The 27,891-nt window shown below is 35.7% G+C and overlaps 1 protein-coding gene across 1 annotated transcript; it reads right to left on the bottom strand.

Annotated features, from left to right (window-relative positions):
- Positions 1-483: 483 nt before the first annotated feature.
- LOC106869878 (akirin-2) lies at positions 484-26,320 on the bottom strand. The gene is made up of 4 exons (XM_014915804.3): positions 25,919-26,320; positions 4,736-5,008; positions 2,604-2,675; positions 484-2,501 (listed from the first exon to the last, which is right to left on the bottom strand). The coding sequence occupies exons 1-4, from the start codon at positions 26,097-26,099 to the stop codon at positions 2,491-2,493; spliced, it is 537 nt and encodes a 178-aa protein (XP_014771290.1). The 5' UTR covers positions 26,100-26,320; the 3' UTR covers positions 484-2,490.
- Positions 26,321-27,891: the final 1,571 nt, after the last annotated feature.

The following is a 27,891-nucleotide window of genomic DNA, read 5'->3' as shown; positions in this document are numbered from 1 at the left end:
AGATAAAATGTAAATAGTTCCAGTTCTGAAGAGAAAGGATCGAGAAGTTTGTAGTTGAGGTAAATTTATTCTTTAATTCCAGGTTAGTCCTATTTCAGAGATGTTCTACTCTTATCAAGGACTACATCCTAATAAATCATTGAGGAAATTGATTTGATAGTTAGTGTGTATGTGAACTGTTTTTAATAAGTAAGGTTGTAATTTGAAATTTACATAAAATTTGTTTTGCGAATGAGATGCATAGATTTTTGTATTCTGCAAATACATATTGCAATAGTATTAACATCCACTTCAGACTGCCTGGTTGCCTATTAAGATTTTGGTGCAATTTTGTTGTTTTCACTGGTCAGTAGATTTATTTTACATTTTGGGAATCTAAAACAGTTGTAATAACCATTTAGGGAATGTTCAACTTGTAGAGGGGCATATTTTTGCATTAAACATTCTATTCAATAACAAAAAGCAAAGCAAAAAAAGAAAAGATAAGATTGAAAGTTTATTAAAATTATATAATAACGACTTTATTTTCTCTCTCTTAAAATCCAAGCCGAAAATATTCTGTCTGCAGATGTGTTCCAAGTACACACAATAGTAAATTAGTGAGAGCATATTTTGGCCAACAAGAGACAAATAGTATAAAGGATTTGATTCCTAGCATTACTTCAGATGACCAGGCTTGTAGCCTGGCTATATTTTCTGGTTTTCTCTTAGTTGAATAGACAAATGATTTCAGCAGCAATTGTTGCTGAGCCCGGTCAGATATACCAAAGTAGTTGAGGAAAAAAAGAAATTACAAATAAATGCATAATTGAAAAGTTAAAGTCTAGGCTTATCTTTTCAACAGTATTTGCTTGGTTGAATTCAATATTATTACCTGACTGGTTAAAAGACAATATCAGCAGTAAATATTGGCAAGTTGGACAACTTAAAGCCATTTCTGACAAAGTTCTCTTGAGATATTGTTTTTGATACTATGTTACCATCTTAAGAGTTACTAAAATATAAAAATTTGCAAGAAACACTTGACACGACCCACACAGCAATGGACAAATTCATCTTTCAACCTACAAGACAACTTAGCATTTGAAGTATACAGAAACATTTCCTGAGATAGTCAAAGCTGACAACTCTTTAAGAGTTGCTTAAATAGTTTAATGGAAAGATAATAGGAATTAATATTCCTTGGTGTATGTATATATATACACACTCAAATACACAATATAAGGGGCTGCATTACACCATAAATACATGGTTACCGCACATTTAAAGAGTGTTTTTGGTTTTCTTTTGAGGGATCACTAACCTTAAAAACTTGTAATTATGTCAATTACAAATTGTAATGCTTTGGAATAAACAGACCAGTGATCAATAATATCACAGTACACTGATTGCTAATGAACAATGACTGATGGCATTTGGTGGTGAATGTAAAAGGTGGAAATGGCCCTATTCCCCGAGTTTCAATCCACAGCAAGACTATAAAGTCAACAGATGAAGACACAAAAGGTTAATATTAAAAGCTAATTCTTAGGAGGCTGGATGTTTGTATCTATAACTTGAGTATTCTAAGACAAAACAAGACTATTACAACTTTCTCATCTGAACCTTGAATCACTGCTTTCCTGCCATACCCCCTATACTGATATCAACATTACTTCAACTAATAATCAAGAGTTACAATTAGAAAAACAGGAGCACTAGCCAATACTTAGTCTGTTCACAGTTAATTAACACTATTTTAATCTGTTAGCTTTAGATAGAAAAGGAAGCCATAGTCTAAAAACAAAGAATTTGATTAACTGGACCTAGTTACACAACTATATAGGGGAGAAAAAAATTGAATCCTTTCATAATTACCATAGAGAATCACAACCAAGATTAATCTTTAAATTATTCAATATAAAAAAAAAAATCACTAACCAAACCCAATTACACCAAATGCCACCCTCAACTTGATTATTTAAACTGTTCAAAATATCTATGAGCTTAACACTAAATCAAAAAGTTAACCCTGGCTTCTAAGGAAATAAGAGTGTATTTGACTTAAGAGATAAACCAAATTAAAGTTTTATTTATACCTTTCTTTATTTACATGGCAGATAATTTCAAGTGAGCAACTAAAATATAAAGTCTACAGTATGTTGAATGAAGTAACTAAGTCACAAGTTGATATGTACAGAAAAGTCTTCAGAAAATCCAAGGTTTGTTGCACCATTTGTTAAGCAGGAGGATTCATAATCCAGATAAAAAGGCGATAGCTTGTACATCCATGGGAAGGAATGTATTCTGATCAGTTGAATTATTGTATTTAGTCCAAAAATGGATTTGTATCCAATGTTTGAAAGGAAATCCATAGAAAATAAGTAATAACTGTTGAATAAGTTGTTGCTTTGTTGTAGTAGCTATGAACATCAGGAATATGCTGGAATCAACAGATGACTATTCACAGAAAATAACTTGGTCAAAAATCCATAGGATCAATTGGCGTTCTTATGAAATATCTAATGAGAGAAAAAAAACAAAAAAGTAAAGAACTTCCTTATACAAGTTACATAGAAAAATAATTGCAGGTAACATAAACAGACATGAAAAACTAAACTTACAAGAAAAGGGCGAATCACCAAAGCTTTTGTGTATCATGTCAAGATTGAACTTCAAGAAAGCTTCATACTGCTCTGTAAATAGAAAATATCAACTTTGCCATCAACAATTTTAACATGTTTTTAAAACTCTGCAAGTGATTAGTTTTATTGTCATAATATTCAGACTGAAAGGCCAATAAGATGAATACTTGAGACATGCAGGACTTTCATTAAAGAAGTTTAAAATTTGCACAACCTTATGTTAATAATTTAAAGATGGGATCACCATGTAGACAAGGTATTGAATTCCCTTGACATGGATCACAAGCTCAAATCTGCTCCCAACATTTATTTTACATGGTTTTAGTTCAACTAGCTGTCAAGAGGATTTCACCTTCAGAACAGTATCAATCCATTATATCATTTTGATTTGCCATTGGATGTGTAGTTTCTACCAAAGAGGACATCTTTATCCTTTAAAGATTCTGGCTGTAAGACATTCATTCCTGCACTGAGAAAATAACAGGCACGGAAGCTAAATATAGAACCTGTTGTCTTCAAGTAAAAATGGCCTTGCTTATATGCAGAAAATGAGTGTGTATAAACTCCATACATTGACTCACTGCACACAAATAGGTGTAATGAAATCACAGACAGACTAAGAGAATGTAGGTAATAGATGCACTGGGGCAGTACACTGAATATACCAGATATAGATTCTCTTAAATGCCTAGATGGCTCACTAGTAGTAGTTGATAGCTGTTGTTACCTAGATATTATAAGGTTATGTAGTTGTTCTAAAAGTATAGCAACCAGGGTATGAACAGGTTGGGGAAAGGTCAGGAAACTGCTACTGGCAACAATGATCTCTCTCAGACAGAAAGGTAGATTGCAATACTGCATGGTAGTGAGACATGGACCTTGAATGCAGACGAGTTGAGAAGACTGAATGAAATAATTTGAGCATTTATCACAGGATGTGAAATCTGAGTGTGCATGAACAACAACTACAAAAAGTGCCAAGAGAAAAATTGAGCATAGGAGGAATTAGATGTAGTGTGCAAAAACAAAAAGACTGCATTGGTATGGATATGTGATGCATTTGGATGAGGACAGCTGAATAAAGTACCAATTAATATATATATATATATATATAATATATATATTTAAAGAGAGAGAGAGAGACCAACTGAAAGAGCTGTATGACATCAAACAGATTACTCTGTGATAATCCTTCTTGCTCTCTGGACTCTGAATTCAACTTCTGCCATGGTCAATTCTATGTTCCACCCTTTCAGGATTGATAAAGTGCCAGTCCTGTACTGGTGTCATTTCAGCTCTTTCTTTCTAAAAGAAATCAACTGTGATCAGACATAGAGAGGGATGGATATAAAAATGCCAAAATCACAGTTGGCTGGTGTTAGGAAAAGCATCCAGCCATAAAAACCAGACACTGAAGCTTGGTGCAGTCTTCTACCTAGCCAGCTCCTGTCAAACCGTCCAACCCATATCAGCATGGAAAGCAGACGTTAAATGATGACACTGTCTGTCATGGCAGAACTCCATCAAGGAATTGAGGGGATGTGACAAACATATAAGCTAGCATTCAAGATTAACTCTGCAGAGACCTGGCCTGATTTAGGAACTTACAGAGCATTATGCTATTAGCACTGTTGTGTTATTAAAGACTGGATCTTTGGACACTTAATGTCATATTCCTGCTCCAAAAGTTTCTTAAATTGTCTTCATAGAGTTAAAAACAAATTTTTCTCTCTCAACATGCCAGAATATGAAGACATTGCAAGTAAGAGTTGTTGATTACTCAAGATATATTTATAACTCGGCAATGAAACAAATACATAAGCAAAACAAAATCAAGATGTTGGATATCTAGGTTAATGCCAATAATTTTATATCATGAAGCTGCATACCACAGTACCAGAAATGAACATTACATGTACTGATAAAATGCTTTTGAGTCTCAAATTTATAATGTACTAAGATATACAAGAAGTGAAAAATTTGAATTCTAGCTAAGAAAATAAAGTAAAAAAAAAACTTTATGATAGCAATGTAAAAGTCAGAAAAAATGTAAAGGAGAAAGATAAGTAAACCAACAAAGAATGAGTAAAATCCTTCATTGTTAGTCTCACCTGCTAATTTGTTTGAAAGTACACTGTTGTATTCCTCTCTGACCTGAGACTCTCTGTCTTTGAGCATTCTTTCACATATCATAGTAACCTGTTTGAAAGTGAACAAAGGTGTATCTTTCTTGCTAGGTGAGAATGTATTTTGAGATAGAGATGATGAACACGACTGCGAAGTGCCAACTTCTTGCGGAGGGGGACTGTTAGTTCGTTGATAGTGTAATTGACGTCTACGCTGCAATCTCTTGATCTCCAGACTGATGTTAGCTGCTATTTGTTCTGAAAAGGAAATTGCACATTCTCTATTTAATCTGTTACATAAATTGACCAAAGGAGAGAGGAAAACAGTATCAAACTACCTGATTACTGTTCCAATTTCAAACGTTAACACAAACAAAAAGAAAAAAGAAAGAAAGAAAAGATAAGAAGACCTCCAAGATTTACATTTGAGTGTAATTTTGAATGCTTAACCAAATATTTCATAATTGGCTAAGACAGTGTATTAGATAAGTTTGTAAATATGAATACATTTCTATACTGTAGAAAAATATGGGTTCTGAAATTTTAGGCCAGGCTTTTCTACAGCGATTTTCACTTCCAAGGTATTTTTTCATATTAGCAAACTTTAACAGCACACACCGCTACAAATTTACTCAAACTAGTTTTTATTAATAATTTTATGTAATACAATACACCACATAATTTGCATTCAACTATTCAATAATTACATTACTTTGTACGCAATTATTCTAACCAATTTACAACCAACAGTATTCACACATACACACATCATCATCATTTAATATCCATTGCCCATGCTGGCATGGTTTAGATGGTTTGATCAGGGCTGGTAAGCTGGAAGGCTGCACCAGACTCCAATATGATTTGGCATGGTTTTTTACGGCCAGATGCCCTTCCTAATGCCAACCAATCCAAGAATGTAATGGGTGCTTTTACGTACCACTGGCAAGGGTGCCATTTGCCATGACTGTGATTTTGCTCACCTTGATGGGTCTTCTCAAGCATGACATAATGCCAAAGGTCTCGGTCATTGCCTCCATGAGGCCCAATGCTCGAAAGGAACTAAGCCACTTTACCTCCTTGAGACCCAATGCTCAAACGGAGCTCTTTACATGCCACCCACATGGGTGCCAGTTACAAGACACCAACATCAGCCATGACTACAATTTCACTTGGCTTGACGGGTCTTCTCAAGCACAGCATATCGCCAAAGGTCTCAGTCACTAGTCATTGCCTCTGTGAGGGTCAAAGTTCGAAGATCATGCTTCACCACTTCTTCCCATGTCTTCCTGGGTCTACCTCTACCAGAGGTTCCCTCCAGTTACAGATTGGCACTTCTTTACACAGCTGTCCTTGTCCATATGCATCACACAGCCATACCAGCGCAGTCGTCTCTCTTGCACACCACATCTGATGCCTCTTATGCCTAACTTTTCTCTCAAGAAGCTTACACTGTTGAACATGCACACTGACATTGCACATCCAACAAAACATACTGGCTTCATTTCTTTCAAGCCTACACGTCCTCGGCTGTCACAGTCCATGTTTCACTGTCTTGTGGCATGGCTGTTTGCACACAGGCATCATACAATCTGCCTTTCACTCTGAGAGAGAGGCCCTTTGTTGCCAGTAGAGGCAAGAGCTCTCTGAACTTTGCCAAGCCTAATCTTATTCTCACAACTACGCTCTCAGAGCATCCACTTCCACTACTAACTTGGTCACCTAGATAATGGAAGCTATCTACTGCCTCTAGCTTGCTTCCCTGGTAGTTGATGAGTCCATTTTCTGCATATTTTCAGCGTTTATTGTACCTGTGCATCTTTCACATACAAAAGCTAGTTTCCTTGTTAACCTTCCTCTGATATTGTTGCGCCTTTTATGTCCAAAGCTTACAACGGGTGCATCTTATGGAGTTTCTACCCAAACCTTTTCTACAGATTGAGCAGGGCCATCTACCTGAAGGGATTTGTGATTTGTCTGACTTCCTACTTAGTAATACTATGGTTTTTGCTGTTAACTCTAAGGCCCTTCGATTCTACACCTTGCTTCCATACAAGGAACTTCTCTAGTTCTAGTAGTGACTCAGCTATAAGAGCAAGGTTTTCAGCATAGCAGAGCTCCCAGGGGCAGCCTATCTTACATTCCTCTGCTATTGCCTGGAGGATGATGATGAACAAGAGGAGGCTGAACACCAATCCTTGGTGAAACCCTACTTGTACCCTGAATTCTTTGCTGTACTCATTGCCAACCTTCACCTTACTGGTAGCATCCCTGTACATAGCTTGTACAGCTCTCACCTACCACTTGCCTATATTAAAGAATTCAGCTGGATTTTTTTTATTTGCATGTGTCCAAGGGGAAGCGAAGACACTTTTAAATTGTTCACTGAGTATCTCACTTACTCTTCAGGGTCTGTTGTCAGCGAGTCATTCCTTTGGAATAATAGTGCTATTTTATATTGTATTGTAGCTGTTTCCTTTGCAAATTTATAGTCCTTTTCATGTGAGAATTTGATCCTGTTTCTGATTTCTATAAGTATGCGTATTAAGATAGACGTCTCGCTATCATCCTTCAGTTGCCTATTTATCCACTTTGAGACCTTTGACCTGCATCTCATAAGGATTTTTTCTGTCCCAGAGAATCTTGTATGTCAGTGTGCTGGCCTTTCTTTCTGGGGTATATACATACATATACATATATACACACACACACATATATACATATATACACAAAAATATACATGCATATAAACACACACATATACATACACACATATATAAATATATACACACATACAGGGGTTGGACAAAATAATGGAAATACCTAGCATCATAATTTTGAAATATCTATAAAACTGTCAAAAGCTTGTTTATTTTATTTTTTTTTTTTTATTCATTATTAGTGTTGTTTAATATGTTTTGCTAAACTTGCTGTTTCTTTTCAGCTATCATCAGAAAAAGGTAATTAAAATTAATTAAAATGACAGATCTATATCGGACTTTCAAAGAGGTCAAATTGTTGGTGCTTGTATGGCTGGCGCCAGCCTAACGAGAACAGCCGAAATGTTTGGTATATCAAGGAGTACTGTCTCGAAAGGAATGACAGGCTTTGAGAAAGAGGGAAAAACCTCATCGTTGAAACAAAACTCAGTAAGAAAACCAAAACTTCCAGATTGGGACCGTCAGACTCTTATAGAAAAGATCACAAAAGTACAGCTCCCAAAATTACAGCAGAGCTTAATGACCACCTCAAGAACCCAGTATCCAAAAAATAACTGTTTGCCGGGAGCTGCACAAAGCTGGATTTCATGAAAGGGCTGCAATCAGAAAACTACTATATTCAAAAACAAATGCTGCAAAGCTTTTAGAGTGGAGTAAAAACTTACAGAATTGGTCCCTAGGGCAGTGGAAGAATGTTATTTATTCGGATGAGACATCCTTTACCCTATTTCCGACCACCAGCTAAGTGTACATGTGGAGACAACCAAAAGAAACATTTGACACAGACTGCCTTCTTCCAACTGTTAAACACAGAGGAGGATCTGTGATGATCTGAGAGCTATATCTTGGAAATCCACTGGCCCAATGGTTTCCCTTCGTGGCAGAATTAATAGTCAAGACTATTTAAGCATTTTATCTGATCAAATTCACCCTATGGTTGTGGAACTGTTTCCAGAGGGAAACACAATCTTTCAGGGTGATAATGCACCAATTCACACAGCTAAAGTTGTTACTGAATGGCATAAGTTAAACATCTTATCTGGCCACCACAGTCCTCAGATCTCAATATTATTGAACATTTCTGGTGCATTTTAGAAAAACAAGTAAGGAGTCGATATCCTCCACCATCATCACTACAAGAACTGGAGAGTTTTAGCTGAAGAATGGACAAAAATTCCTTTGGAAACAATTCAAACTTTGTACAAGTCCATACTGTAATTACTGCCAAAAATGGTCCTACTCCATATTAAAATAAATTTGTTTAAAATTTTAAGGTGTTTTCATTATTCTGTCCAACAACTGTATATATACATACACACACATATACATATAAATATATACACATATATATACATATAAATATATACACATATATATACATATAAATATATACATATACATATACACATATAAATATATACATATACACATATAAATATATACATATACACATATAAATATATACATATACACATATAAATATATACATATACACATATAAATATATACATATACACATATAAATATATACATATACACATATAAATATATACATATACACATATAAATATATACATATACACATATAAATATATACATATACACACATATATATATATATATATATATATACACACACACATACATACATATAAGCACATATATATAGATACATCATCATCGTCGTTTAACGTCTGCTTTCCATGCTAGCATGGGTTGGACGATTTGACTGAGGACTGGTGAAACCAGATGGCTACACCAGGCTCCAATCTAATTTGGCAGAGTTTCTACAGCTGGATGCCATTACATATACACACATATATACATACATACACATACCTATATATATAAAAGAGAGATTCTGTCTGTCTCACAAAACATAATTGGGACACCATCTCATTTACAAGTGTGGGTGTTTTGTCCACTTCCACCAGTAGAGCAGAACTCTGAAGAAATAGCACCACCATTTTTTTAATATCTGTCTGTCTCTCTCTTTCTCTAAAAGAACACACACACGCATATTCATTCATGTTTCAGATATACCTATATTTCTAAATTCTCCGTTCAGATATAAATATACAAATTTCTTTGACATAAGTAGAGACAATCTGACAGTGAAGCCATACACACACAGTCACAAATTCACAGCGAAACGAAAATCAACACACCAACAAAAAGACAACCACATAACGCCTTGCCCTGCATTCCTGTAATATAGCGTCGGAATTTCAGCAAAAACACTGACACTCTCCAGCATTTGTATATTCATTTCACTATTACTTACTGATATTCCCACATCATTTGTACTTTCATTTCAATACAACTTACTGATATTCCCACATCATTTGTACTTTCATTTCAATACAACTTACTGATATTCCTTATCAAAAACATTTCTCATTCCCTTAAACTATTCTTCTATATGATATATCTATTTTCCTTGCATTACTGTAACATAGCATCTGAATTTCATTTCACTCTTACTGATATTTATTATTAAAAAAAATGTCTCATAAAAAAAAGATCGTCACAAAATGAACACCAAACAAACGCATGAAATGCATCAGAAAACGAAGGTGAGGCATGTGCATCACTTGCAGATCCACTGACAGAGAAAGAAAGCTTGACATGCATCTGCAACCGAACATCAACGAAGACAAAAGACATGCATGACTTGCAGCTGATTGTCTTTGAAAAGCATCAGATTGTATGCAAGAAACAACACAAGAAACTTCAAACAGACTTGCAGATAGCCAACAAAGAATGATATTGATCTTTCTTCTACTTCAATTATTACATAGTTTTCTCTTCTAAAAATACAAACATATAGGAGGAGTAAATTATACATATAATACATTCAATGTGGCTCCAGATAAACAGTAAAAGTAATTACCCGATCAACGACGGGTTTTACTGCTAGTGTGTGTATATATATATATATATATATATATATACATACACAAATAGACATATATACACACACACCCTAACAGTGGAGGGAGCCTGTGGAAGAGATAGACCCAGGAAGACCTGGAATGGGGTGGTGAAGCATGACCATTGAACATTGGGCCTCACAGAGGCAATGACAAGCGATCAAGACCTTTGGAAACATGCTGTGCTTGGAAAGACCTGGCAAGCCAAGTGAGATTGTAGCCATGGCTTATGCTAGTGTTGCATAACCAGCCCATTTAAGAGTACCCTTCAATCGTCGGGCAATATGCTAGGCTTGAGAAGACCTGTTGAGTCAAGTGAAATTGTTGTCGTGGCCGATGCCAGCACCACCTGACTGGCACATAAAAAGCACCATCCAAGTGTGGTTTATGTCAGTGCCACCGGATTGTCTCCCATACCAGTGTCACGTAAAAAGCACATGAGCGTGGTCGATGCCAGTGCTGCCTGACTGGCTCCTGTGCCAGTGACATGTAAAAGACACCCACTATACTCGCGGAGTGGTAGGGCATACAACTATAGAAACCTTGCCAAATTAGATCGGAGCCTAGTGCAGCCTCCTGGCTTGCCAGTCCTCAGTCAAACTGTCCAACCCATGCCAGCATGGAAAGTAGATGTTAAACGATGATGATGACACACACATATTAAGAGAGGCCACCAAAAAAGTGACTAGCACCTGTTTTGCTAAAGACAAGAGTTAAAATGCAGTCTTAAGTGACTGACAAAGGGAGGTAAGTCCCCAGCCAACTACCAGATTGTAATTTCAGATTTTAATGTAGACTATTAAGATTGTCTACATCTTAATGATCTACATCAAAATCTGAAACCATGATCTGGATATGTGCGCTAGGGACTTATCTCCCTTTGCCAGTCACTTAAGATAGTGCATTTGTGGCTGAGTTAGTTTAACTCTTTATCTTTAGCAAAAGTAGTGCTAGTCAATACCCTCTGTCACTCTTGTGACTTCTATTAATTTTGCCTTTAGGTTCTAATTGCTAATAAGCCATCCTTTTTAATTTGTTTTATATATATATATATATATATATATATATATATATATATATATATATATATATATATATATATATATTATATCATCTTTTTCTTTTACTTTTTTCAGTCATTAAATAGAAGCCATGTTGGGCCAATGACTTCAACTTAATTAGTTGAATAAATTAACCCCAATACTTAATTTTTTGTTAAACCTGGTATTTATTTTATCAGTCACTTTTGCTGAACTGCTAAGTTACGGGGGGAAAAGCACACCAACACTGGGGCAAGTGGTGATGGGAGACAAACACAGACAGAAAGGCACATCACTGTCATATAATTTTGATGCACCCATTATCAATACTGATACAGAATAGATGAATGTGTACATGTCTGCACACAAGTTAGTCTGTGTGTGTGAGAGAGGGAGGGAGAGAGAGAGAGATACACTATATATATACTCATATGTACTCCCTTAAACTTTGTGTTTTTGTTTTATGCTTGGAACAAATAGGCCAGCTAGTGCTTTTAAATTGCTTGTTGATTGACTAACAATACATGCAGGATTTTCCTTTGCAGCCAGCTATTACAGAACTCTTCATATCTGTTTGGTACACATGGCAAGAGTATATATATACACCCACCCACACACTTTGCCCAGTAAAATATTCATGGAATTGTCTGCCATTTTGTAGAATGAAAATTCACAGTACTTATGCATATATATATATATATATATATATATATATATATATATATATATATATATATATAAAACCTAACTTTTGGACTTAATTGGAACTATCCAAACAATAGTAATCAATTTACATGAGAACCTTTTTTTAACAATTTTTATCCTGAAAATCACCTAAAGCGAAAAAGGGAGGAGAAAGTGAAAGATGTATGAACATGTATATGAAATGAACATATGCGTGAGAGAGAGTACTACTTACACATACCTGAGAACACACACACACATTCACTCACTCACTCTGTCTCTTATATGTATTGATGTATGTATGTATACATGAAAACACACCCTTTCACTCGCTCTCTCTTTCTCTTTCACACTCTCTGAGTGGTTGGCGTTAGGAAGGGCATCCAGCTGTAGAAACTCTGCCAAATCAGACTGGAGCCTGGTGTTGCCATCCGGTTTCACCAGTCCTCAGTCAAATCGTCCAACCCATGCTAGCATGGAAAGCGGACGTTAAACGATGATGATGATGATGATGACACACATCCATCTCATATACATGTACATACATCTTTCACTTTAGAAAAAAAGTAAATAAATAAAAAAATTTTACGGAAATTAATAAACTCCAGATGATGAAATCACATTCAGTTGATATATTTTTAAATGATTAAAATATCGTGTATGTCAAAAAGTCAACGGTTATTTATTTTTTTTCTTAGAGAGACTATGTGTGTGTATATGCTACAGATAAAGGACATGTGTTTGTGTTGATTGACATGCCATGAGATTCATTATATGTGTGTGTATAAGTCATGGAAGCCATGTATTTTTTTTTTCATCAAGAAATAACAAAAATTGTGTTTAATTGTTAAAATAGAGGTCCAAATGTCACAAAAATTTGTACTGCACTGCCAAAGGTAAGTATGAAAATAAATATGTAAAAAAAATTAAGATAAAATATGCAATTTCTGAGATATTTCAGTTACACACAAACATCCCTAGAGTTTTAGTATTATCAATATATATATATATATATATATATATACATATATACACACACACACACAAATTCTGCGTTAGTCTCGATTAGCCTTTACAAATTGATTTTCATGAACTTAGTTTAAAATACATGTAATCTTCACACAATGGTTCCATGAGTTAATCATTGCTACTGGCTTACAGATATAATGCAGAACCATATCAATAGACAGCTGTAATGTTCTAAGAGCCATGTCAATGATAACAAGCCTATTTATGTGCACAAATATATATATCACCAATTTTTAATATACAGAAATAGTTTACTACGTTTTAGGAATCTTGTGTACTTCCTTTTTGATTCCATCAGTCCTTCACCAATTTTTCTAGCATAAAAAAACACCACATCTCCCTCTGGATGCTACCATTTATACCTCTTCAACATACCAGGCAACTTAAAACCAGCCTCTCAACTTTATCTTTTGTCACCTTGTTCTATTAGAAATACAAATTCAGCACTTCTGCCAACAAATCTATGCATAAACAGGTGAAAAGTTTAGATAGGATATGAATGATATGACATGTATATCATCACAGACACATCAGTTTTGTAGTGCAGCCAAGTTCTCAAGAAAGGTTTGTTTTCATATTTGACATCATCAACATGCTGGTGTATGTGTGTGTGCACATTTTAAACTAAGATAAGCTGCAAATGGTTTTTCACACCCTTTTCTGGGGGGGTGTAACTTGTGTGTTACACCCCCCCACACACACACACATACAACTGTGCTCAAAATGGCAAAACTCATATCTTGTCTGCTGCTAAGTTTTAACAGAAAATGTCCCAAATGTTGATGACAAATCACCACTGACTAGACAACCTTTACACACAATGCTACAAAGCACGATTGTCATTACAAAACATATCAAGCTAACATAAGAACTCAAAAACCACTGGTACTTATTTTATTGCAGTTAAGAGTCTGAGAAGGATGCTGTATGAAACTAGCCAAGCTCCTAAATTATCTATTTCACCTTTGCTTCCCATTTGAGCGTGATCGTTACCAACGTTGCCTTCCTGGCACTTGTACCAGTGGCACGTGAAAAGACATTCAAGCGAGTTTGTTGCCAGTACCGCTGGACTGGCTCCTGTGCAGGTGGCACGTAAAATACACCATTTCGAGCGTGGCCGTTGCCAGTACCTCCTGACTGGCTCTCGTGCCGGTGGCACGTAAAAGCACCCACTACACTCTCAGAGTGGTTGGCGTTAGGAAGGGCATCCAGCTGTAGAAACTCTGCCAAATCAGATTGGAGCCTGGTGTAGCCATCTGGTTCACCAGTCCTCAGTCAAACCGTCCAACCCATGCTAGCATGGAAAGCGGACGTTAAATGATGATGATGTAGTATATTTCCAAAACAATGAAACATCGCCCCTGTGATTCCTATATGTAAGAGGAAGTACTGAGGTGATTCATCAAAATATTAATCTATTACATAATCTAGTGAAACTACTTTGAGATAAGTTGGGAAGTATATATGTCACAGTACTGTGTGCCAAAGGAGCTTTTAACAGAGTTTAACAATAACAGTTTCTCCATCAAACTAAAATCCAAAGGAATATGGAAAACTGATCAAATGGTTTCAAAACTATTTTATCAGGAGATTTATTGAAGGTCACCCATTACTCATCAATGCAGGTCTCACAAGGCTCAATATTTATGACAATTTTGTTCCCAGTTTTCGTAGATAACCTGGTCAATACCTGTAAAAATGCAATGTACTCTTTTGCTGACAACTGTATATTATTTATAACACAAAGACCTGCAAAAGAAAACAGTGCAGTAGCAAACAGAAAGCATTTTTAGAGCCTTCAAAATATAAAGCAATGGTTCTAGCAAGGAAGAGATCCATCAAACTTTGCATTACACTTTAGGAATGCAGGCTTCCTATGAAAAAGCAACTTGAGATGCTGAGTGGAATCACAGTTGGTGTGGATATATATCCACTATATGTAACAGTGTGTGGAGGCGCAATGGCCCAGTGGTTAGGGCAGCGGACTCGCAGTCATAGGATTGCGGTTTCGATTCCCAGACCGGGTGTTGTGAGTGTTTATTGAGCGAAAACACCTAAAGCTCCACGATGCTTCGGCAAGGGATGGTGGCGAACCCTGCTGTACTCTTTCACCACAACTTTCTCTCACTCTTTCTTCCTGTTTCTCTTGTACCTGTATTTCAAAGGGCCAGCCTTGTCACACTGTGTCATGCTGAATATTCCCGAGAACTACGTTAAGGGTGCACATGTCTGTGGAGTGCTCAGCCACTTACACGTTAATTTCACGAGCAGGCTGTTCCCTTGATCGGATCAACTGGAACCCTCGACGTCATAAGCGACGGAGTGCCAACAACATGTAACAGTGTTATATCTAAGCTTGGAGTACCACAAAGAAGACAAGCTGTTCAAGGAAGGAAGAGCCAATATTACAAAGCACAAATCTGAAGCATTCTGTTGTGTGCCAATATTGGGTAATTACTTCATATAGCATATTCAATCAGCTCACTACAGTTGATAGAACAGCTGCTAAAAGTAAAAAGCGCACCATCAATAATGCTAGTAGAATCATACCTGCACTAGCCCTCTGAACAGCTGATGCTGAGACACATTAAGACAGAAACCTTATATACTAAACTATCGGAGTTTAGAATAAACTTCCAGAAACTGTTATCAAAGTACATCTTATTTCCCAAGATGGCTCCTGTAAGTCACTGAAAGTTTGTCCCCAACTTTGAAAGTGAAGTGTTCCAACTAGTGTGCAACACATCCATCCATCCACCCACAGACGTGTGCGTTACCATATTTATTGAAATACACAGCCTTTGTTTTAATCAATTTTAAAAATACGAGAATTTAGTGAAGTAACTTTATCATTATTAAGCAGATATTTGGAGCTTAAATTAGCATGTAATTTTAATGAAAAGTTTGAATTAGATCACTTTAACACAAGAAGTTTGCATCATAGAATAGTAAAGTTTCAGATAGGCTGGTATCAAATGAGTAAACATTTTGGTGATGCCCTTGGTTCTACAATACATACTTCCTCTTTTAAAGTAATGTAGTTAAAACCTTCCATCCAAAGTTCATGTCAATTTATATTTCTAATACTTGGTCATTTAATAACGACAAAGTTATTTCACTAAATTCATTATTACTGAAATGAAAACAATATATTTCATTAGGAATAGTGTAATGAAAGGGTTAAAATAAAATGATGCTGTACACTCAAGTATGTGTGTGCAAGTATATGAACACATACAGAGTCCAAGCTGATTTTTATTTGGACTTACAATCTTCCTAGATGGGTAAGTGACATTGTACGTATATCTTCCATGTTTGGTTAGATGCAGTTACTAATGCCAACCAATTTATGAAGTGTTCTGGGTGCATTTTATTAAGGCACCAACACTAAAGAGGTTGTTCCTCTGTCTGTCAACTACTTAACAGAGTACTGGGTGCATTTTGTCATGGCAACTACACTACAGATGTTACCAGCAACATTTTTTTCATTCAAGGCAATGTGACTGACAGAAATGAAGATACAACCAAGACAAGTGAAAGGTAAGGGAGATAATAATGGAAAAGCAAGTGATAAGTAGATTATTAGTAAAGAGACTAAATAATAAAATAGCATGAGTTGGAAAACACGAAGAAAGAGGGAGTGATGGCAGAGAGGGGGCTCTGACAATAAAGAGTGATGGTAGGGGAATGGGATATGGACAGATCCAATTGCCAAAATCCATCACCACCACCATTTCAACATCCCTTTTCCCAGGTATAAAACTCTAGGTTAATCCATATGCTAATCAATTGTGCCATAACTCTTTTAGTAGCTCTCCTATCCTGATGCATCAAATTAATTAATGCATGTTCATTTTTGCCCTTGTAGCAGTTGATGATTCTACTATGCCAGTCATTGGATATGACATCTTGAGTGGCTATGTAGTGGTTAGCATGTAACCTATTTCGCCAAATATTATAAACATCTCAGTAATTATCCCTTATGGTCCTTCTGCTTTGCCTTCTTGGTCTCTTTGCTGTAGACCCTCCCACCCTGATGCATTTGCCTCATTCAACAACTTCTTGTAGTAGCATTTCCCTGCCATTTTCTTCACAGCGTTGGTGAGGTAAGTGAATTACTATCATTCAGTACACAATCCTCTGCAATGACACCTGAACTCTCACTGGTACACTGTTTTGCAATAGGGAACATCTCATGCCCAATACTCAGCTTGCAGAACACATGCAAAACCTCTAACCCTGTGCAATATATGCCTGACCTATAGCATCTACCCAACTCTTTGTCTTTCCAGTCATTCTCATAGCATTTATGATTAATCTACAGTATTTAACCACCACTAAGTCACCTTCTGTTTGCCTGGAATCTGGTACCAGGTACAGATTTAATCTATGGTGATCAAGTTATTTTGTAGTGACTTTCAGTAGTTTTCATTGTTTTTAGGACTCTATCACTGCCCCTGTCCTGTGATAAATATAAACTAAAACCCCTCTGAATCTATGACTAGCTGGAAGCTTTTTCATTTTCATACTTTCACTAGATTGTCTTCTGGCTGGGTCTGTCTGGAATGTACTGTGAAGCCACTATTCGTTACTCTACTCTGAGTGGTATATACATCAACAAGCAAGTGTTCACAACCATCCCTCTATCCTATTTCTTGGTGAGTATAAAGTCTACAAACTTTATATTTTAAGTATCTCAAGGCAATTATCCCTTATGGACTTTATACTCACCAAGAAATAGGACAGGATGGTTGTGAACACTAAGTACTTGCTTGTTGAAGCAATGTAGAGAAGTGACTAGTGGGTTCACAGTACATTTATGTGTGTCTGGATATACATACACAAAAGTTTACATATTTGTGTGTGTGTGTGATCATTCCCAACTTATGTTTGGGTCAAACAAAATTCATTGAGGTAAATTATCTATGGTCAAATGCCCTTCCTAAAACCAACACTCAACTGTTTCCAAGCAAAGTAATATTCCCTTTAGTCTAAGAAGAACAGCAAAATGGCTAGACATGTTTCCACAGAAGGTGGCAGATGAATGATTCAAGTTGAATGACACACATAATGGACTTCTTTCAATTTCTATCCACTAAAATTACTCGCAAAGCTTTGGCTGACTACTGAAGATACTTGCTTAAGGTTCCATGCAGTTGGACTGAATGCAAAACATTTGTTTTTCCTTTCATTGTCCTGAGTCATTTTTGCATGCTTGTATGGATTAGACAACTATGCTTTACATTGTTTTCCAGTCAGGTGCCCTACTTATTGCTAACCTGTAGCTGTTTTCAAGTAAGGGCTCTCTTGTTCAATGTGGACTCAAAACTGGAGTGAGTGAACAATTTACTGACATGGGAACTGACAACACAACCCAATTAGCATGTAATTTTGGGAGAAGCAAGAGAGACATAAACAAATACACAACAGATGTATGTGATAGCTTTTAGTTTCCATAGACCAAATCCAAAAGGACACTTGCCCAAAGAGCCATGCAATAGGACTGACTGAACCAAAACTATATGGTGGACAAGTAAATATATACACATGTATCTGTGTGTGCATATCCACAGTATATCATCTTTTAATGCCTATCTTCAACATTGGCATGGGTTTGATGGTTTGAAAAGATTCGATGGACCTGGGGACTGCATCATGCTCATATGTTAACTTTGACATGCTTTGTCTTTCCTAATGCCAACCACTTTACAGAGTGTATTGAATGCTTTGTTCATGACAACAACATTAGTGAGGTTGCCATGCAGCTAGTAATACTAAGATTCCCCTCAACTAATAGAGCTACAGTAGAGAGGGAGACAGCTCTATACAAAGAGATGAGAGTTTAAGTATGAGAGAAGAAGCTAGAACAGAACAGGCTTCTTACTGGAGAGGAACATGGAGCTGGAAAGAGGAATAAGGATTCAGAGTGCCCCCCAAGGTTAATAGGAGCAAACACAGTAGAATAGAGAATGTGGATGGGTAGAGTGTATGGTTAGAGATGGGGAATAAGTGAGGGGATAAATGTAATGAATGAAGGACAAGTGTGAAGAGATGGTAAGCATAAGTTGGAGGGAAGGTAGAGAAAAGTAATTTATGACTATAAAGACTGGGTAGAAGTGAACAGTGGACAAGGGTAGGAATAAGATTAGGTGATGACTGATAGTGCAGAAAGAGGTGAAGAGATGCAGTGGCAAGGTTGTAAGCATCATGTGAGGGAAGAGAGAGTGAGCTTGATATGTGTGTATCTTTTTATCTTTTACGGTTTCAGTCATTAGACTGCAGCCATGCTGGTGCACTGTCTTGAAGAGTTTTAGTTGAAAATTGACCTCAGGACATTTTTTAAGCCTAATATTTATACTATTGGACAAACCACTAAGTTATGGGGATGTAAACACACCAATACTGGTTGTCAAGCAGTGGTCGGCAACAAACACAGACGCAATCATACACACACACACACGAAACTGCAATCATGATTGTGAAGGGTATTTTTTTAATCATCTAGAAATACTACACCTAAAAGTATATATACATGGGTGTATGTGTATATATAATACACACATATACGAGGGAGTGCTGAAGAGTTCCTGGTTTTAAGAGTCCCAACCTTCAGAGTTCTTTTACAGGGCTTGTGTGAATCTGAGAGGGGAATGTGTTAAATAAAATCATTATTAACTGATCCTCCTGTATTTTCTTTTAGCCAAAGCCAGGATTTTTTCAAGACCTGCCTCCACACACACACACACACATACACCATACTAAAGCAAACATTGGTGCTCAGCAGTCCAACCGAACCCATGCTAGCATAGAAAAAATGACATTAAATGATGCTGCTGATGATATACAAAAACATCATTTAATGTGTCTTCCATGCTGGTATGGGTTGGACGTGTGTGTGGATACACAGGTATTTAGCCAAAAAGCAAAGATTTCCTTTATATTTCATACTTTAATTGGATTCAACAGCTGTTTCATTCAGATAAACACCACCAAATGTACAATTACATAATTGTGATACAAGTTAATATTTCCCCAAGGCCAGACATATTTACACAGAATATTCAAATGAATGACTGCTTGTATCGCAGTGACACTCATTTACAACTGTCACATGATGTCAAGTCAAGGAGACACTTATACATGCATGCAATGTGCTTCTTTCAGTTTGTCAACCAAATCTATTCATAAGGCTTTGGATAGCCTGTGCTGTAATGGAAAACATTTGCCCAAGGTGGCATGCAGTGGGACTGAACCTAAAACTATGTGGTTGAGGAGCAGACTTCTCAACCACACAGCTATACCGCTGTAGTTATACACACATACATATATAAATGCATATCATAAATTTTAATGCCCACTGTTTCATGTTTGTATAGGCCAAAGTAAATTCTCTACAGCTAGATGTCCTTGTTTTCAAGAAAGGTAATATTTTCTCTTGTCTTCACTGAAGATTGGAAATGAATGACATCATTTGTACGACAGTATCACTCATTTACAACTATCATGCTGCAAGATGCCCCCACTCGCAACTCAGTGAGCAGACCCATCCAACCTATACCATCTTAATCAGCAGATGTGAAAGGATGGTAATGGAGAGAATAACAGAAGGAACATACATACATGATGGACTCAGAGCTGATGTCTACCAAATTCATTTCAAAAGCATTGGTTAGTCCAGGGTTACAAAAGACATTTGCCTAAGGTGCTGCACAGTTGTACTGAACCCAAAACACATGGTTGCAACCACACAGTCACACCTATGTTTATATATGCATGTGCATATGTATGTAAATCTATATGTACTTATAGATTTACTACTTATGCACACACACAAACACAGAAGACTTTGTATTCTTCAGCCACAGACACTGACGAACCAAGACCATCCCCATTTTGATTTACAGGGTTGCAGTGTTTCTGAATTTAGTTTAAGGCTGCTGCACAAGTGACCATGCAATGTGGTCAAACCTAAGTTCTAATTGTTACAATGTAAACTTAACGTCTCAGTCATGCCAGCATCCTTTTATACATCACCATCTTTATCTTCTTTCCAGCTACTCCCATCCACTTATGTGTGATGTGAGGTACTCATGAATCAATTCCAGTGCAAGACACCAGTGCCTGTTCCTCTATTATAGTTTATCTCTCAATATCTAGCATAAAGCTATAACATCCTCTACTACAACCTCACTTAGCTGGGGGTTTTTTTTTTTTACCTTTCACTTGCAAGTTAATTGGTAACCTCAGCAGTACTGGTGCAAAAAAAAAAGCAGTAAGTAGACTTAAGTGGTTGGCAATTAGCAAGGGCATAAAACCATAGAAACCACATCAAAACAGACACTGGAAGTCAACAGTCCTCCAGCTCATTGGTTCTTGTCAAACTGTCCAGCCCATGCCAGATAGATGTTAAATGTTTGTGTGTGTGTGTGTATATATATATATATACATACACAAACACACACACATATATATATATATATATATATATGCATCTTCATTCAGCCACTCCTCCACCCTTGTTCATTCATTATATTCATCCTTACCCCTATTTCAAACCACCTTTCATTCTTGCAAACACTTTTCTACACATCTTTCACATATTCTGTCCCCAAACTTTTCTATTTGCTTTCTTTTGTCTTGTCACCACCATTTTTGCCTCTCTTTCCCAATTCACTCCACTGTAATGTGGAATTGCCATGTATTTCCTCTACAACAATCTACTGTCTTAAAAAAAAAATTTTTTTTTATTATCATACTCTAATCTCTCAACACTTCACATAAAGCTCCTTCTCTTTCTAGTTGAAGGTTTAGTCTTGTGTCCTTACTAATGCTAGTGTCACAATAGAGGCATCCAAGTAAATTCTGTAAAATGATTGGAGCCATAGAAACAATGCTAAAAGTGAGACACTGGAGCAAAATGTGGCCTGCCAATTCATTGGATCCTATCAGATGATGCATATTATGACATACATATACATTCTTATACATACGTGTATATATATATATATATGCATATATATATATATATATATACATGCACACACATATAAGGGCAGCCTTTGACTTTTTCAACCCAATATTTACAGGGTATTATTTATAGCTTTATATATATGTACTTCCAAGAATCAATACCAAAAAAAAAAGTCATCACCTTCTCTCAAAAGTTATAATTATGTCAACGATATATATATATATATATATATATATATATATATATCATCATCATCATCATCATCGTTTAACGTCCGCTTTCCATGCTAGCATGGGTTGGACGATTTGACTGAGGACTGGTGAAACCGGATGGCAACACCAGGCTCCAATCTAATTTGGCAGAGTTTCTACAGCTGGATGCCCTTCCTATATATATATATATATATACATACACACACACACACATTACTTAGAGTGATACTAATAGCCTGATGTTGGAACTCAATATACATATGCTTCACAATAAAGCGTTAGTCAAGTACAGAGTGTAATATATTAAATAAATGACAAAGGAACAAGAAATTATGTAATTAACTTCATTAGCACTGCATATCATAGCACAAACAGCTGTAAGCTAATGAAGTTTATAGTATAATTTCCTGTTTCTTTGGCATTTATTTAATTTTACAAATATACATATATTACACACATACTTACAAGTGTAATATACAGACACATTTGTACAAATATGAATACATGTGCATGTCATTGTTGTCTGACTTACAAGGTCCTGCATCTTGAAATAGTCTTCACCACTTGCTTCTGTTCTGTAGGTTCCATCTATTTTTATTCTCAATATTTGTTCAGCCAGCTGTCATTCTTTATACACATAAAATATCTCAACCAACAATCTTCTCTCTCGCACACTACACACAATGACTATTACACCTTTTTCTTTTTTCTCAGCTCATCTATACTCCATCATTCATGCAAGCAGACAGTACATAGTTGAGTATGATTACCTGATTTCTCTCCAGGAATAGCAAAAGTCCTACATTCAGTGCCCACATCTTGCTCACATGCATTACTGCATTTCATTCACAAGCTTTATATAATGTAACCTTCACTCTCAAAGCTTTTGTTTTCAACAGAAGAATTCCCTGAACTTTTTTCACCTTAACCTAACTCTTGCTATTACTTTCACAAACCCAACAGCATGGCCAATTCTTAAATAGCAAAAGAGTTCTGTATTCTTTTTTTCTAACTGAAACCATTTTCTTTGCTACGTAAAATTTTAGGCCTTTTGATTTTGGACCCTACTTCCATATATAGAACTTTTAATTCTTCAACAGATTTAGGTATGGAGATAAATCTTGGCTTGCTGGAGTTACTTCAAAAAACCCCGTCTTCAACTCTCTCATCATGGCTTGGAGAACTGTAATAAACAGGAGGAAATGAGAACCAAGCTCTATGGACACACACAGGCATAGGTAAATACATATACACTCATATACAAAATATACTACAGACTCACATATACGTAGACAGGCATGCATGTATATATGTATATATATATATGCATACACACACATACACCCAATATATCCACATACATAATACACATGTTCGTTTAGGTGTGTGTGTATGTATGTATACATACACATATATTATCCGTAACCAACAAGACTTGTAAAACAATTTTTTCCTCATCAATATGAGGTTTAAATAGTAGGCATGTATACATACACACACACATTCGTATTTATATTCATTCCGATGACAGCTCCTAAGAGAAGTAAGGAAACAGCGCACTGTAAATAAAACATCTGCGAACACATACACACAATTACTGTCGTATGCATTTGAAATTGACGAAGCTAATTTCCTTTGTTGGAAACGATAATCGGCAGAGCATTGGGAAGGATGCAGTGTGGCATTTGGTTACGTCCCTTTGCAGTCTGCGTCCAAATCCTACTCGGGTCGACTTTGCCTCTCATCTTTCGATGGCGATAAAATAAATGATGGCGTACAAGTACTAGTGGCAGTGGTGGTGGGGCGATATAGTCATCAGCTCGACAGTGGTTTAGAAGGCGGTGCCCCAGAATATCTATGTCCGATGATAAAATCAGTAAAACGACATTAAACGTTAAAAACCTGTAATGATGAACGAGGTTCTTGACAACCTGGGAACCGTTCTCTATATAAATCAGCAACGTTTCTCAATAAAACAAAATACAAGACACTTTGTACATGCAAAAACACATCTTTATTATAATCGCTGGCACTTAAACTTTTATACACACACACACACACACATATATATACATTATACACACATTTAATCGAAAAGGTCACGAAGTAGCTCAAGGGCTGAGAGTTTCGCAGAAAGAGAGAGAGAGAGAGAAAGAGAGACACTATATATAGTGAATCCTCTGTCACTCTCTAAGACGAGCATACAATTCTTCGATCCCTACTCGTTAAATTAACATATAAGAGGCGGAATATTCCTCAGGCACGTTTATTCTAAACACAATTTTCAAACCGAATCAGCGCGACAAAGTTGAACCACTTTTATCGATCCGAAACAATGAGAGCTAAAGTCGAACTCAGAACGCCAAGAGCCGAAATGAATACAGCAAGGAATCCTATCTGACGCTCTAACGATTCTGCTAATCCACCTATACAATATATATATATATATATATATATATATATATATAGAGAGAGAGAGAGAGAGAGAGAGAGAGAGAAAGAGAGGGGGTGTCTATCTATCTATCTATCACACTCAAGTTGGTTCGTACTGATTTTAGTGTCATATTTTCTCTCTCTCACATGCATACATATATATAACGAATTGAAGATGACCAAGACTGAAGGTTGGATTGCCTGGCCAGTTAGATGACTGATGAGAACTATCCAAGCCCAAAATCCACTCACATATGTAGGGCACGTATGGGAAGATGCGAGACTTGGATGCTGGTAACTCTGGCTTTGCAAAATAAACGCTTCTTACATTATTATTATTATATACATACACACACACTATATATACATATATATATAATGTGTGTGTGTGTGTGCGCGTACAGACACATTTTATTTAAAAGTTTACACGACGGCAGTTTTAACCCTTGGTCACATTTCGTGTATATATATTATATATAAATATATATACATTCATACTTACACACGAAATGAAAAGTATCCTATAATTCGATTTATAATTTTAAAGAAGCCATTTTCTTGAAGTAAATTTTATTTGAAAGAAAACAATTCCCTTAGGATCCCTGCCAGTATTCCTATAAAGTGAGGAAGGAAATATTAGAATAAGATAAGAAATATCAATGGGGAAGTGTCTTAAATGTGAAGCAGTGCTCAAGCCGACCGTAACTGTCCATTATGTCTGCTAATTAGAGAATAAAATATGGCCAAACGTTTTGATTCGTTAACGGACGGCCTTTAAATAGTTATTTTAAATAGAAACAAATGCACATATGTATACACACAAGCGTATATAAAGTTAAGTATTTAAAAAAAACATCGAATTTACAAATGAAAAAAAAGAACGAATTCCTTTCGAGAGAAAGGAAGCAAATCTCTTTACAAGGAGTCCCCATTTTTATTTCAAACCGACATGTTGAAAGAGAGATTGCAAGTTAGATTAAAAGAATTAAGCATGTTTAGATATATGAGAATATACATACCGTTGAAATATCTGTTTAAAAAAAATTCAAAGAAATAAACGAATAAATGAGAAGATGACGTATGTTAAAATTGTAGACGATGGATGAGTGTCTGTATTGTTGTTATATGCAAGATGGGGGAACTTACCTTGTGTTAGTTTGGGTAAAACATCATCAAAAGGAGATGGTTCAGTCTGTTGAGGTCTAGTTGGAGGCGTTGATGGAGATAGTGTCATTGGCATACATCTTCGACGTTTTGGAGTACTTTGTGCAGGACTATGAAGTGGATCAAATTCTAAACTCCTTTTTAGAGTAGCACCACAGGCCATCTTGCCCAAATAAAAGTCTAACGATATTTATTCGGCGACCTATTAATAGTGAATCCCTTTCTTAGATATTCTTAAAAATATCGATAAGACAAAGATTCAGACTAATAACATGCACAACTGAGAAAAATGACACGATTCTTCAATCATATAAAATAGGATGCTGTTGGATAAAACAAAGAAATTTCACAACAGTCAAACAACGATTATTTTAAATGGCGGTTCTACGAAAGCGATTTATCAGTTATGTACCAGTTTAGAATTAAAGTAAATTTATATTTTGTTTATGTCTGTTATAAATTATTAATTTTCTCTTTGACAAAACAGTTATATAATTTCAAATATTAACTCGTAAAATTACAAACCAGTGTTTAAAAGCCCGTGAAATGAGTGTCATACGAAACTACGATTGTTGTTATTTAATCCGCGTTCTGTAAACGACAATTCTAGGCATGGGGCGAAATCTCGATATTTGCTTACTTATTTACACGCATATCATCATTTATTGTCATTATTTTATATATATATATTTTCTAATTTTCCTAAATTGAATAAAGTTTTCAAGTCTAAGAAAAACTACTATGAACTCATTGCAATAATTTTTAAAAGAATTTCAAAGAAACAAAAATTGCTTTATATTCCAGAAAAATAAATAAATAAAATCTCTTTGTGTTTGAAATAAGACAAGATAAGGGTCTGTCGGATCGGTGGTTACTAACCGAATTATCATCAGACATAATTTATTTTACATGCTTACAAGACGTGGCCTTATTTATTGAAAACTTTGTGGTCTTTTTTCGACTCCATGTAATCATTTCGCAATAGTTACTATCGCTTTATTTTAACAAAACAACTAATTCTTGGTGGTTCATTCTATTCAACCATTGTCGTTTGTTTACATTTAAAATCTAAAAATTTTCCAGTTTTTGCATACAAATATCGATGTAAATGTATATGCGCTTATATATAAATATGTTATACACACACATACATATATATATATATATATATATATATATATATATATATATATGTGTGTGTGTGTGTGTCTCTCTCTCTCTCTCTCTCTCTATATATATATATACGTGTGTGTGTGTGTATTTGTGAGTGCATATGTGTGTATGTGTTTTATATATATATATAGAGAGAGAGAGAGAAGTGGAGTATGTATATGTGTTTGAGTTTTTTTACTGTTTTTCTTACGAATGCCTTTCAATTTCGACTTTATCTTTATAAAAAAAATTATCATAGCTTTTCCATAATAGAACGAAAATAAAAGAAGTATCTTGAATTCGAGGAACAATTCCTTTAATATAAAGGAAACACCTCGGTTTTTTTCTTAAAGCTCTAACCACTTTGTTTTCTTTGTAAATTAATGGCCAGCTGAGTTTTCGACTCGGCTTTATTGTGTGAATAAAATCGCTTATTTCTTAAGCACTCATTTTAGTTAGTTTTATTTTTTTGTTTTGTTTTTTACATACTTGACGGTTAGGATATTTGAAAAATATATGGATAATAATGATAGAAAAAAAAGACAAGAAAACCATTCTATTTAAAATTTTTAAATGAAGGTTAAATTATTCATAAGCTTGGTGGATCTCTGCTTACAAAGTGTGCCGTTCTGCTTTTATAAATCTCGAGGTTAGAAGTCGAATATCATTCCGAATCTACGCACCACCCATATGTGTAGGTATAGACACATATATTATAAATAATATATATGTGTGTGTATCACATTCTCCATTTCTCTCTCTCTTTCTCTCTAATTATATCTATCTATAATATATGTATGTAT

Source organism: Octopus bimaculoides, chromosome 2 (genome assembly GCF_046866305.1).
Source record: "Octopus bimaculoides isolate indiv1 chromosome 2, ASM4686630v1, whole genome shotgun sequence".
Taxonomy (NCBI): domain Eukaryota; kingdom Metazoa; phylum Mollusca; class Cephalopoda; order Octopoda; family Octopodidae; genus Octopus; species Octopus bimaculoides.
Note: the sequence above shows the minus strand (reverse complement) of the source record. Positions and strands in the feature narration are given on the sequence as shown.

What these genes read in the sequence shown, in the direction of transcription:
- LOC106869878 (XM_014915804.3), bottom strand. Translation starts at nt 26,099, where the DNA reads ATGGCCTGTGGTGCTACTCTAAAAAGGAGTTTAGAATTTGATCCACTT. An exon ending in TTTACCCAAACTAACACAAG is followed by an intron (nt 5,009 to 25,918) that starts GTAAGTTCCCCC and finishes TTTCCTTTTCAG; the next exon opens with AACAAATAGCAGCTAACATC. An exon ending in ACTTTCAAACAAATTAGCAG is followed by an intron (nt 2,676 to 4,735) that starts GTGAGACTAACA and finishes TTCTATTTACAG; the next exon opens with AGCAGTATGAAGCTTTCTTG.